The sequence below is a fragment of the Felis catus genome, chromosome B3 (assembly GCF_018350175.1).
Source record: "Felis catus isolate Fca126 chromosome B3, F.catus_Fca126_mat1.0, whole genome shotgun sequence".
NCBI lineage: Eukaryota > Metazoa > Chordata > Mammalia > Carnivora > Felidae > Felis > Felis catus.
Genome location: NC_058373.1, coordinates 144,164,080 through 144,178,586, shown reverse-complemented (window position 1 = coordinate 144,178,586; position 14,507 = coordinate 144,164,080). Strand labels below are relative to the sequence as shown.

At 48.3% G+C, this 14,507-nt stretch overlaps 1 protein-coding gene and 1 non-coding gene across 9 annotated transcripts in view; both read right to left on the bottom strand.

Moving 5' to 3' along the window:
* TECPR2 (tectonin beta-propeller repeat containing 2) overlaps positions 1–14,507 on the bottom strand; it is a 107,276-nt gene that overhangs the window by 25,004 nt on the left and 67,765 nt on the right. For 7 of the 8 annotated variants that reach the window (XM_045060549.1, XM_045060551.1, XM_045060553.1 and 4 more), the window contains one exon: positions 10,407–10,555. In XM_045060549.1, the coding sequence (XP_044916484.1) occupies positions 10,407–10,555 (149 nt within the window). Of the gene's footprint in view, positions 1–10,138; positions 10,233–10,406; positions 10,556–14,507 lie in introns of those variants that run through there. The other variant, XM_045060554.1, reaches the window with a different exon arrangement.
* On the bottom strand, positions 8,505–8,577 carry TRNAQ-CUG. The gene has a single exon. It is a non-coding gene; the product is annotated as a tRNA-Gln (tRNA).

The following is a 14,507-nucleotide window of genomic DNA, read 5'->3' as shown; positions in this document are numbered from 1 at the left end:
GCAGGTGGGACCTGGGCCCTGGGCCCCAGGGCTGACCATCACTCAAGGCACCAGGCACGAATGCGGAGACAGGGCCTGGTGACTGCCGGCACCCTTTCCCCTGCCCTTGACATCCCAGCTCCCAGGGAGTGGAGGGGAGCCCTGCCCCACCCCAGGGGTGCTGTCTCCCCCTTGCTGACCAGGCCCATCTGACTTCTGCGACGCACAACACCCCCCTCCCCGGCCGTTATGCTGCAGCCTTGCAACCACACCGTCGCAGGGAACTGTGGCACCGCCTCGAGCAGGCTCCTTCCTGAAACAGCCTGACCAGGCCACTCGGCCTGGCCCCAAGCTCTGTGGTGGCCGGGCACGGGGACAGGCCCCCTCTGGTCCAGCGCAACGGTGCCTCTCTGGTCACGCTCACGTGTCACGGTTCATTCGGCGGGCAACCCCTTCTGTCCAGTCTGCCAGCCCCGGTCACGTCCTCGCACCAGCACTGTCTCTGTGAGAGGCTCCTGGCCACCTTGGAGCTGGCCGCCCCCTCCTCCCAGCTCACGCAAGCTCTGTGAGCACAGGGCTGGCGTCCTGCATGAGGACAAGGCTGAGGAGTCTGGGCAGAGTCACTGAGCCCCCGAGCCCTGGGATCTCGCTTCGTCCGGCTTGTCCTCTCCTCACCTGCAGAATGGGGAGGCTGGGCTATGAGTCTTCCAGGCCCCAAATCTTTTGTGTGTGGGTGCGGGGGCGGGGGGGTGGAAAGACCCCCCATATAAAGATGCAGATTTATATGGGCCAGCGATGTCTGCGGGGGCGTCCTGGAGCAGAGGGGCTGCACCTCACAAAGTCTGGGTCCTCTGTAAAATACCCCTATTCTCTCCGACTACAAAACAGATTTCCTGCCCGTCAGAGGAAAATACAGACAACAGAGAAAACTATTATCATCACTCATAATCCCTGGATCAAAAAGAGCAATCCCCGTTGTAGTTTTTTCTAGGTATTTAGTGGTATTTATCATTTTGTGTTTTTGTTTCTTACCAAATCGGTACCGCACGGCCTTTCTGAGCCTTGTGAGCACAGCAGACACAGACCTCAGTCCGTGGGTGTGTGTGAGGGGCCCTGGGTGCTGCTGCCGGGAGGGGCAGGGCACCCTCGGGGCCACACAGGGGGCACAGCACAGGAAGCTGGACACCACCTCCGGGAAGCGGCGAAGACCAACCAGCTCCAAAGCCGCTAGGGCCACGGCTCCACCTGGAATGATTCTCCTTAGCGGTTCCTGCCAGAACATGATTTTAAACGGCCTTTCAAAGTACATCCTTGATTGTTTATAATAACCGTCACTGGCATAATTTGCTAAGCGGGCTCTTCACCACAAGGCCGGTGCCGCACCCGCTTCACCCACCGTTCACAGCTTCGCCGTGTGAACAGAACACAGTCAAGTTCACGCTGACCGCTAGAGACGGTGTTAACAACCGGTAGCTTTGGGAACATGTTTGATTGTTTTCCAAGACTGAGCCTTATTCAGCCTATTCAGAGTTGTGAAGTACTCACTCCAGAAGTAGGACACGTTCATCACCAGATTTTCAGCAAAGGGAAGGAAAAACTCAGTCATGATAGCGCGCTACACCCAGACGTCACCATTTCCTCCGCTGTGTCTTTGCAGAGTTTTCAGTGTACGCATCATCGTTGTTTCAACTTCAACAGAACCACTGAACGTGTCTGTAACTGACATTTTACTCAGCAACGTGCTAGGATATGAGCATTTCTCGGTGGGAATAAAAGCTCTTCTGTCAAGTGACGTAGAAGACTTGTGGCAGATTTCCCTGAATAAACACATCGCAGTTCAGCTCCGCTCCGTCACAGCAAATCTCACAGAGCAGAGACCTCCTGGACACGAAGCACGTAACTGGCAATGTCTTTTCTTCTCCTTATCGAACACAGGGGCTCCGCGTGCTGGCCTGGCGTGTGGAGCTCTGTGCCCTTGTCCCAGAGCCCAGAGCGTGACCGCTCTCACTGCCATGGGGGTGGTGGGGGGACAGGCCGTGCTGCGGAGGCCCCAGCTGGGGGTGGGGCTAACTTGCTGAATGGTCTTGTGTTAGCACCAGACGGGGCCAAATCCCCCGCCTCCCAAATGAGATGACAGGGACCTGGTGTCATTATCCCCAAGGCCTCCTAACAATTTTATTTCAGGAGACATCGGCCATCGATCAGAACACCCCAAAACTCTTAGGAGCAGGTGCTCAGCTGTACCCACAGAGCTTGGCTTTGGGGTGTGGATGCCCCCCTTCTCCCGCCATCCGTCCCCGGCTGAGTGACCTGTGCCAGGTCGGCGGGTGTCACCAGATGGTGAAAGGGGTGAGAGTGTCATCGGGGCTACTTAGCCGTGCCTTCAGTCAGGGGTCAGGACGACGAAAACTCCTCTAACTGCTCTCCGCTCTGCTGTCCTGAACTGACATTTCTTCTTCTTTTTTTTTAAGTCTGTTTATTTATTTTGAGAGAGAGAGCGCACGCGTGTGCGTGCACGAGCTGGGGAGGGGCATAGAGCAAGCGGGACAGAGGACCCAAAGCGGGATCTGCACCGTCAGCACAGAGCCCGATGTGGGGCTTAAACCCACAAACCATGAGATCACGGCATGAGGCGAAATCAAGAGCCAGACGCTCAACCGACTGAGCCACCCAGGCGCCCCTAATGCTAACCCTTCTCGAATGAAAGTCTTCCTATTGTCAGGTGTGAACTTGCCGATGCGTAAGTTCTCGGCGCTTAAGGTTACATGCAGTTACACATCCCCACTGGCAGCTTGTGGGCAGAGAACCCTTAGGAGTATTATCTGGTATCATGCTTGTATACTTATTTTATGTTTTTGTTGTTCATACAGACAAAAATACCTGAAGCAGCTGAATTTAAAATAAAACTTTTAAAAGTTACTTTGGCCATTGGCCAGACCTATCAGTCTTGGTTTCCCAAGTCTCTCTCTTTTCCTGGCGGAGTAAATGACCCCTGCAAATGGATGAGCAGTCCACACAGGAAGGGTGGGCTGGGCGGGCCTAAGCCTCCAGGTGAGGCTGGGGACCCCATGGTCAGGGAAGGGCGGAGTCTGCTCAGGAGGCAGAGGCGACCTGGGGGTGGAGGGGAGCGAGTGATGCAGTAAAGAAGACTGGCCTGAAAGAAGAGGCGGGGCCAAACTAGGGTGGGGACAGCAGAATGCTCCCCTTCCTTTACCAGGGCCGTCGGTGCCCACGGTACCGCGAAATGTCACATCACCCACTGAGCTTGCTTTAGTGCTCCCTCTACCTTGGGCAGAACATTCTCCAACTGAAGCAAAAATGCTAAAAAAAAAAAAAAAATCCTAAAAACAACTATAAATATTTTCTCCAAATCCTTCCATATGTTAGTAAGTCTGAACACTGAGTCATTTGTTTTGAGCACTTTGTTAAACTTCACCCCAAAACCACTACAGCAGGGAGGCTTTTACCAGAGACGAAAGCGGGAAGCAAACGGCATAAGTGCTGCTGATCTCAGAGGATTTCCGTTGCTTCACTTCATCGTGTCCTTTAGCAGCTACTACCTGCCCCCCCCCCCCGTTTCCACTGCAAACACATCCTACATGCAAACCAAGAAGGTCAAGTGGAGGAACGAACTGAAGAAAAAAAAATACAGTAGGAAGAGGCTGACTATGATCGAAACACGTAAACTCCATTTATACTCCAATACTGGGATTCAACCAAATTGTCTTTTTTTTTTTTTTTTTTACTGTTTATTTTTGAGAGAGAGAGTGAGTGCACGAGTGGGGGAGGGGCCGAGAGGGAGGGAGACACGGAATCCGAAGCAGGCTCCAGGCTCTGAGCTGTCAGCACAGAGCCTGACGTGGGGCTCGAACCCACAAACTGTGAGATCGTGACCTGAGCCCAAGTCAGAGGCTTAACCAACTGAGCCCCCCAGGTGCCCCATTGTCCTGACTTTCCAAACCCTGTTAGTGAAGCCTCACCTCCCTACTGCCACACTCATCTCCTCGGGACCTCTACAGCTGCAGGACGCGGGGGCCTTCGTCTGGAAACACTGCCTGTGAGGTCACAGAGCCTCAGGCACACCACCGCGATCGCGGCTCTGGGCCCAGGCTCGGTCCCCACACCGAGTTGGGGTGACACACACCTGGATTCCAGCTCTGCCACAGGAGAGCCGTGAGGCCTCCGGCAACTTTCTGGTCCTCCCTGAGCTGGGGTTTCCCACACGGGCACACGAACGATCACGGGGATGTTGTGAGGACGGGTGGCCCGAGGTGAGCACCCAGCAACGGGGCTCGTGGTCACCTCGATCTCTGTAGCTGAGCGGTCGGTCGGTCCCAGCTGCCCGGGGGAAGCAGTCCCTGCAGGCTGTAACAGCACGGCGGGCCTGGGTCCCCGTGGAGACTTGGTCACTCGCTAGGGTTGGGGGCCACACAGTCACTCAACTGTCCCGAGTGCATGCGTCCTCTGCCAAGGGGCGGGGACTGCTCCTGACTTGTAGGTCCTGCACTAAAGACAGGACTCCGGCAAGTCAGGGCTGGAAAGGGTGTTGAATAAAAGCCTGCGCAGATGTAAAGTCTGATTTTTTTTTCCCACAGGAACCAATCTGAAAAGCATTTTGTATCTTCCAATTCCACAGAAAGCGAATCTTTTCTCCAGCACTTAAAGCTAACTGAGTCAGAAAATGTGGCTCCGTTCGGCGGAACGACTTGGAATAGTTAGTGTTTCGCAGCCCATTTAGCAATCACTACTTTATTCAGAGCACAGCTTTGAGGCCCTTTCATGTGAATTTGCTCCATTTGGCCATTTTCCTGGGTAAAGCTGTTGATCACTTTCATCAATAGAGCACTCCAAGTACAGCTTTCTCTCCCCAATTTGAGCTCTGCTTCCCAGAGGCTATTCTAGAATCTAGACGGAGAAAGAAAGGACAATTTGCAGGTTCCCACAGTCTTTGATGTAACTCAGCCAGGTACCCGAGTGGCCCACGGCTGCAGACAGGTGCCCAGCTGGGGGCAAGGCTGGCTGGAGCCTACCACTGTCAGCAGCTCACTGCCTGGCCCTGCTCTCTAACATCCCGGCCTACGGCTTGATGGGAGAAGTCTGAGGCAAGGCACAAGTGTGCTCCGACCGGCTCGACACCGTCCTCCACCACCACACGTCCCACAGACCTCGCTCTGCCCCTCAGCAGCCCTTTGCTGACCCTGGCGTGGCTCCGTGCTGGGACTCTGCAAACCTATGCCTTCTCCAGGCACACAATAAATGTGACAAATAACGCTTGGAAATCTCAAAAGAATATCACTAGCAAGCAAAACACTGTGCACAACAAGCTGTAGAAGAACAAAGATTAGAGTGAAAACAGATGAAGTAAAGAACAGAAAAACAATAGAGAAAAATCAACAAAACTGAAAGATTTTGTTTTTTGAGAAAGAGGGAAAGAGAGAGGGTGCAATTGAGTGAGGGGCAGAAAGAGAGGGAGAGAAGTGGGGCACACCTGAAGTAGGACTGAAACTCAGGAACCGTGAGATCATGACCTGAGCTGAAGGAAGTCAGACACTTAACAGCTGAGCCACCCAGGCGCCCCCAAAAGATGTTTTTTGAAAAGACCGACAAAGTTGACAAACTTTGAGCTATGCTAACAAAAAAAGAGGGAAGACTCAAACTACTAAAATCAGAAATGAAAGAGGAGACAGAACTACCAACCTTAGAGAAATAGAAATGATGATACGGGATACGGGACTGCTATCAACAACTGGGCACCAATAAAGTAGGTAATGTAGATGAAATGAACAAATTTCTAGAAAGGCAGAAACTACTCAAACTGAATCAAGAAGAAACAAAATCCTGAATAGACTTAAAACAAGTAACGAGACTGAATTAGTAATCAAAACACATCTCACAAAGAAAAGCCCAAGCTTACAATGAGGAGCTGTAAGAATGCTTTAAGAATAATCAGCACTAACCCTTCAGGAACTCTTCCAAAATACAGAAGAGGAAGAGACACTTCTCAACTCATTCTAAGAGGCCAGCATTACCCTGATAGCGAAACCAGACAAACACATGACAAGAAAAGAAAACCAAAGACCAATCTCTCTCATGAATAAGGACACAAAAATCCCGGACAAAATACTAGCAGACCAAATACAGCAACATATACAAGAGATTACATATCATGACCAACTGGGATTTATCCCAGAAACAAAAGGTTCAACATACAAAAGTCAGTCAATATAACATATCATATTAATAAAGGAGAAAACACACACGATCATCTCAATAGATACAGAAAAGGCACTTGACAATAACCAACATTCTTTCGTGGAAAAAAAAAAACATTCAACAAACTAGGAATAAAGGGAACTTATTCGGTCTGAAAAGGGCATCTGTAAACAATGTGCAGTTAATATCATTAGTTAACAGTGAAAGACTAGATGCTTTCCCCCTATGATCAGGAACACAACGAGCGTGTCTACTCCTGCCACTTTCACTCAACATCGTACAGAAGGTTCTAGTCAGGGTAATTAAGCAAGAAAAGAAATATGGGGCGCCTGGGTAGCTCAGTTGGTTAAACGTCCAACTTTGGCTCACGTCATGATCTCACAGTTTGTGGATTCAAGCCCCACGTCAGGCTCTGTGCTGACAACTCACAGCCTGGAGCCTGCTTTGGATTCTGTGTCTCCCTCTCTCTCTCTGCCCCTGCCCTGCTTGTGCTCTGTCTCTCTCTCAAAAATAAATAAGCATTTAAGAAAGAAAGAAAGAAAGAAAGAAAGAAAGAAAGAAAGAAACAAACAAACAAACAAAAGGCATCCAGATAGGAAAAGAAGTAAAATTATCTCTCTTTGTAGATGACATGATTTTGTACATAAGAAATCCTAAGGAATCCACAAAAAAGTTATTAGAACTAAAATAAGTTTAGCAAGGTTTCCAGATACAAAATCAATATACAGAAACTTATACTAGCAATGAACAAACTGAAAATGGAATTAAGAAAACAATTCCGGGGTGCCTGGGTGGCTTAGTCAGTTAAGCATCTGACTTCGGCTCAGGTCACGATCTTGTGATTTGTGAGTTTGAGCCCCACATCAGGATCTGTGCTGACAGCTCAGAGCCTGGAGCCTGCTTTGGATTCTGTGTGTGTGTCTCTCTCTCTGCCCCTCCCCAGCTTGTGCACTCCTGCACACACACACACTCTCTCTCTCAAAAATAAATAAGCATTAAAAAAATTCCATTTATAGTAGTATCAAAAAGAATAAATGACTTAGAAATACATTTAACAAAAGTAGTTAAAAACACATACTCTGAAAACCACAAAACTGCTGAAAGAAATTAAAGAAGATCTAAATAAACGAAAAGACAGCCCATGTTCATGGATTGGAAGATTTAATACTATGAAGATGGCAATGCTTCCCCAAGTGATCTACAGATTCAACACAATTCCTATAAAAATGTTAGCATTTTTTTTGCAGAAATTGACAAACTGATCCTAAAATTCATATGGATGTGCAAAGAACCAGAGTAGAAAAAAAACAGTATTTTTAAAAAAGTTTATATTATTTATTTATTTTGAGAGAGATAAACAGAGAAAGTGCGAGAGGGCGGAGAGAGAAGGAGAGAGAGAGACCCAAGCAGGCTCCACACTGCCAGTGTAGAGCCCAAGGCGGGGCTCAAACCCACGAACTGTGAAATCATGACCTGAGCTGAAATCAAGAGTTGGATGCTTAACTGCTGAGCCACCCAGGTACCCCCAAAACAATCTTGAAAAAGAAAAATCACTTCCTGATTTCAAAATTTACAACAAAGCTAAGTAATCACGACAATGTGGTACCGGCCTGATGACGGACATACAGATCACTGAAATAGAACTAAAGTAAAAAAGTCCTTCCATTTATGATGAATTGATTTTGATAGCCCTTCATGATAATTGAATCAAAAAGAACAAATGGTGCTGGTATAATTGGATATTCATGTGTATAGGAATGAATTTGGACACACACCTTGTACCCTATATGAAAATTAACTGAAAATAAATCAAACATCTAAATGTAAGGGCTAGAACTGTAAGATGTCTAAAAGAAAATACAGATGCAAATCTTCAAGACCTTGGGTCAGGCAACAGTTAGCACATAACTCACCGAAAGCATATGTAAATCATGTATCTGATAAGGGTCTAGAACCCAGAATACCTACAGAACTCTTGTAACTCAAGAATTTAAAGATAAATAGCTCAGTTGACAAATGAGCAAAGAATCTGAATACACAGTTCTCCAAAGAAGACATACAAAGGACCAGTAAGTGCATGAAAAGATCTTCAACATCATTAGTCATCTAGGGAAATGCAAGTCAAAACCACGAGATGCCATTTTTACGCCTACTAGGATGGCTAGAATAAAAACATCGGGCAAGAAAAACTTTTTGGCAAGGATGTGGAGAAACGAGAACTCTAATACATTACTGGTGGAAGGCAAAATGACGCAGTCACTGTGGAAAATCAGCTCGTCCGTTTATTCAATTTTATTTTTAAGTAATCTCTACGCCCAATGTGGGGCTCGAACCCACAATCCCGAGATCCAGAGACACATGCTCTACCGACTGAGCCAGCCAGGTGCCCCAGTTCCTTAAACATTTAAATGTACATTCACCATCTGACCCTGCAATTCCCTTTAAAGGTATCTACAGGTTCTATTGAATGGAAAATGTAAGTCCACACAAACACTCGTACATGAAGTATTATTCACGGCAGCCCACACGTGGGAACACCCCGAGCGTCCACCAACCGATGAACAGATAAACAACACATCTATCCACATGACGAAATATTAGTCACAAAAGGGAACGAAGCACTGATACATGCTACAATGTGCTACAGTACTTGAAAACATGACGCTAAGTGAAAGATGGCAGAGAAGGCCACTTATTGTACGATTCCATTATATGAACAGACAGATCCAGAATAGGCAAAGTCATAAAAACTGTAACTCTTAAAAGAAATAATATAAAGCTCTTAGAAAAAAAAAAAGGAATGTGTTAACAGCAACGTACCAAAGGGCTCAGGCAACAAGAGGGTGCCTTGCATAAAGAGAATTTCAGAACGCCAACGAAGCCAGCCGCACGCTGGCTTGTCTCTGCTCATCACTGTGCACAGGCAGCGCTCAGCAAGGCTAGTGATGACAAACTCCCCTCTGCCGGATGACCTGCTCCCGCTGCGCCACTGCGTGCAGAGAAGTGAGCCCGCATCCTTGTTCATCATATGTCACCTCACGTCTGCACAGCGCTTTCTGATTCACAAGGTGCCATCGGACATTATTCTACCCACCCTCCCCTTAACTCCATGAGGGAGGAACATCTACCAGTGGGGACGCGGGGCCTCTGTGGCCAGGACCTCGAACTCCAACACGACCTCTGGTCCAACCATAGGGCCTCCCAGCACACGCCCCATGTCTCCTGGGAGGACTGGAGGTCCTCAGAGATGGCCCTGCAACTTGCCCCTCGACTTCTGTCACTCTGTCCCTAGGGGTTGATGATGCACAAAACATAGATAGTCATGAACACGGGCCTTTACCCAAACACCTGATTTCCTGCCTGTCCCCATTTAAGCACTCTTCTGTTTAAGGACTAACCACTGTCCCGTTGCCGCCTCTGCAAATGGCAACATCTTGTTTTTTCCAACAAATTCACAAAATAGGGCCTAGCAGGAGTTGGAGCAGATAAGTCACGAAATCACAGACCTCTAAGTATACATTTTAACAGAAATAAACCTAGTATAGCAACCAGGCCCGTTAGATCTTTAAAGGTAATTAAATAGTGCACTAAAATCAGACCCCTGCTTCTGTTATCAATGGTGGAAGAGTCAAGTAGAAAAGAAAAACACTGGGAACATACGGTAAGCTGAAATGCCGTGGGGGTGGGGACGGGACACAGAACTCAACAAGCCAGGAGAGGTACTCACAAGGTGCTGACAAGATCTGAGTGGCTTTTATTTTCTTTGCTGTACTTCTGGGTACTGCTTGATTTTATTCTTATTTATTTATTTATATATTTATTAGTAATCTCTACATCCAACTTGGGGCTTGAACTCACGATCTCGAGATCAAGGGCTGCATGCTCACTGGACTGAGCCAGCCAGACGCCCCTGATTTTATTTTTTTAAAACACAACGTTCGTTTTGTAAAAAGTCAAAATATTTTTATTTTGAGAAGAAAAAAACCTGAAGTGTTGGCTCAGATCATCTCTAACGGTGCACTGGGCTCTAAATTCCGCGCCTGGGAGAGACGGGTGAGCGCGGGCTGGGGGCGCGCCTTGCTCCCCGGACATGTGCCTCTGCCCCCGCTTGCTGGGGCGCGCACGCAGGCGGGGGTGGTCCCCTCCCCGGCACAGCGATCCGGCAGCTCCCGCCTTTACGAGGGGCAGCCTGGTGTCAGTTAGGGTTGGCTTACCTGGACAGGCGGCTCAATCATTATCCAGGCCGGAAGCATCAGACTGGGATTGAGAGGCTGGGTTCCTACTCGGAAGTAAACTCCGCCCCTGGAATCACAGGCCCAGATGTGCTGATTTCCACACGCCAGGCTTGTCAGTTTTATAGGTCCTGCAGGCAAATGAAGGAAAAGGCCACACGCTAATTGCTTTTGTAAAATGACGAATCCTTCACTTAAATCTATGGACTTTGATTTATCCTTCAAAGAAAGAGGTGAGGCTGCTCTTGCGGCTGACCCTGTGGTCTGAGAACGCCACAGCTCAGGGGCATTTCTGAGGCCTCTGGCCGCCCTGCCACCGGCCAGGCGCCACTCCGCAGGCTCTCTGGCACCGGGCGGGGCAGTCAGCATGCCGCCAGCACCGGGCCCCGGGGCCGATAAGCGCAGGGTTAGTCCCTGCGTGGGCCCCGTCGCTAGCTTCATCACATCCGTGCACAGCACCGGCAAATTCTGCATCTGGGGAGAGGGCGCCCCTCTTTATCAGGAAATCTGGACCCGAATGAGAATTAATAATGAACTAAGCCCCCTAGAATCTTCATTTTTCTTTCTACATTTCTCCTTATTGATTAAACCAATTTTAAGAGGAAGGGAAATGGGAGGAGGCTCTCAAGAGAAATTACACTTGATTGATGGTCTATGTGGCCAAAAGCACAGCCTGGTTACAGCCTTGGGACAAGGTGCGGCTAAGTGTGGGATGCCTCAATCCAAAGCCTGCAATGGAGCAGTGGCACGCAGCGATTATCGGCTCAGTCTCAGGAGGCCGTCAGGACTCAGACCCAGAGACATTTGCCCAAGGTCCCAGGGTGAGACTCTGGCTAAGCCAGGAGGCAAAGGTCTGAACCCAGGCCAGCTCAGCTCCTCCACACCAGCTACCCGACCGCGGGGACTCTGGTGAGCCCACAGATCTGACGTGTTCTGATCCGTCGGTTTTGACGGATGAACATACCCAGGTAACCGTGTCTTGTCGAGTTAGAGCACATTTTCATCCCCTAGAAAGTTCCCTTGGGCCCCTTCGAGTCAGTCCCCTCCCCTGAGGCACCCACGGGTTACTAGTCTGGTCTAGAGGTCCATAAAAACAACCACAGGTATGCGGTCTCTGGGGTCTGGCCTCTTTGACTCAGTGAACTGTGGGCAGGATTCACACGCAGTGTCGCTTCTCAGGTTGCTGAATGTTGCTCGGCTGCCTGTCGACAACAAGGTTTACCCGGCCACCCAGCCACCCGGCCACCTGGGCACCCAGTGAGCACACTCGGGCCACGCCCACTTCTTGCTATCAGGAGTAAAGTCGCTATGGAAGACTTTTTGTGGACGCGTTGTTTTTCTTGAACGGTACCTAGGAGTGGAAGTGCAAGGTTGTGGGGTAGACTTTCATTTGCCATTCTTTTTTTAATTTTTTAATGTTTACTTTTGAGAGAGACAGACAGAGTACAAGTGGGGGACGGGCAGAGAGAGAGGGAGACACAGAATCCGGAGCAGGCTCCAGGCTCTGAGCTGCCAGCACAGAGCCCGACGTGGGGATCGAACTCACAGACTGAGAGATCATGACCTGAGCCGAAGGTGGATGCTTAACCGACTGAACCACCCAGGCGCCCACCCCCCCCCCCCCATTTGCCATTCTGCACGCCCACCAGCAGTGCAGGCCGGCTGCCCACACCCTCGCCAGCACTTGGTCTTGGCACCCTTTCCATGTCGGCCATTCTGGGTGTGAAGAGGTCGTTTGTCATGGTTTTAATTTGCATTTCCCTGATAACTAATGATGCTGAGACTCTTCTAATGTGCTTATGGGGTATATCTTCTTTTGAGAAGTACCCGTTCGAGTCTTTTGCTCATTTTTCAAATTTAATGGTTTGTCTTTTGATGACCGAGTTAGAGGATTGCCTTGTTTATTCTGGATACGAGTCTTTTGTCAGATATACGCATTAGGAGTCTTTTCTCCCAGTCTGTGGCTTGCCTTCTCATTTTCTGGACAGTGTTTTTTGCTGAGTTTTTAGATCCGATGGGTCATCTTGGCTTTAAAGCAGGGGGAAAAGGTGGTGCAGCTACGTTCAGTGGCAGGGCTCCTGTCGGTCAGCTCATAGCTGTCCCTGGTATCAGACGGCAGACTATGTTTCTGCACTAAAACATATGGCACCGATCCTGCGTGTGGACATCTTGTCGGGTGGCTTCAGCTATGTCACCAGCTTAAAAGTATGAACTGACCACTACACGAAAAAGTCTCAGTATTCCTTTGTGCATATCCTACAGATGGTTTTTCTTATACTGAGATAAACTTTATTTCTTCCTTCCTTAATCTTTTATGGAATGTCTTACCAGGGACTTCAGATACACTCCCTAGGGCTCTAACATTACATGGTGAAAGATTCGTACCGATCAAAATAAAGTACCTTCAGCAGTAAATTACAGAAATAGCTGAGAAATGAAGGCTAATTTTAAAATGCTAAATGTGGGGCGCCTGGGTGGTGCAGTCGGTTAAGCGTCCGACTTCAGCCAGGTCACGATCTCGCGGTCCGTGAGTTCGAGCCCCGCGTCAGGCTCTGGGCTGATGGCTCGGAGCCTGGAGCCTGTTTCTGTATCTGTGTCTCCCTCTCTCTCTGCCCCTCCCCCATTCATGCTCTGTCTCTCTCTGTCCCAAAAATAAATAAAAAACGTTGAAAAAAATTTTTTAAATGCTAAATGAAAATTAATTTTATGCCGGAGTCTTCAACCTACCCTAATAGGAAGTCAAGGCAGTAGCTGATGGTGACAACGGTTACACGGTGACAAAGCCACACCGGGCCAGCAGCTCAGTTAGCAGTGACTATCAACACCGCCAACAGAACACGCAGTTCACACGTTAGGAATATTCTTTCAGAACAAAAGTAAAGGCTGCTAGAATATACATGTCAGTAAATACAATGGCTTATCCTGAAGACACAGGTCAAAGAAGAAAACGTTTAACAGAAGGCTTTTCTGCAGTTTTCTACCTCACAGAGGGTCCCCCAGGCTGCCTGAATACAGAAGGTTTAGGAGACTGCTCTGCAGAGAAGGTCAGGACAGGTGGTGGGAACTACGGCCCTCCCAAACACTCCATGGTTCCCCTGCAGGCCCTTCCAGTTGGGCAGGACCTCATCGTTAGCATGGACAGCGGGCTGTGGGCAGAAGCCGTCCCCTGCTGGAGTGCCCATGACGGTGAGGCCACAGGCCCTCACTGCAGCAGAGGACACAGTCCTAGAGACTGAGAGCCAACTTTGTGGTGGCAGGAAAGCAACATTCACGGTGTTAAGTTGCTGATACCTCGGGACTGTTATTACGCCAGCAGCCTGATGAACACAGACATGCTATCATTTTCTTGCCTTTCCCTGCTTTGTTTTTTCTTGCATTTAAAATAAGTTTTAATTACTTTCTTCAACAGAGGAGACATTTTCCCTTTAGGATTACTTTTAAACATATATCTTAGAACAAAAAGTGGCATTTATTTGGTGTTTTACTATTTATAAAACGCTTTTCTGCATAAACTACTGCCTACCATAATCCTATTTGTAACCTAAAGGCAAAAACTGACACTAAATATTTCCTCATTAAATGCTATGCCCAGATGAATCAAATTACAAGTTGCATTAGTTTGCTGACATTCCAGTGCCCGACATAATGCATATTTATGTGTACTGAGAAATGAAATGTTGTGAACATCTTAAATACCTGCTAAATGATGCAAATTTTCTTTCCCAAACTAGGATTGTAATAAATTGCAAAATCCCATTTTCAGTCTCTAAAACTGGGTTCAGTAGCCAGACATCTAAGAATTCTCTTAATTCAATCTCAAAGTAGCAACTGACCTGGTAATTTGAATAGGGGCAGAAGAGTGATGTTATGTCTTTAGAAAGAAATTAAAGGTAGAAATCACATTCATGACTTGATACTTTGCTAAAGTCATCCTTGAAACTGAAATTTCTGCTTCCAGTGTCACGGCTGGTTACGCTCCAGACTTTACAAAAAGCTGGTGCTGCCGGTGTGAGGAGGGCTGGATCACGCTGTCAGCACTGGGAAGACGGGCTTTCACTTTCCATGTTCGTAATGTCAGAATAC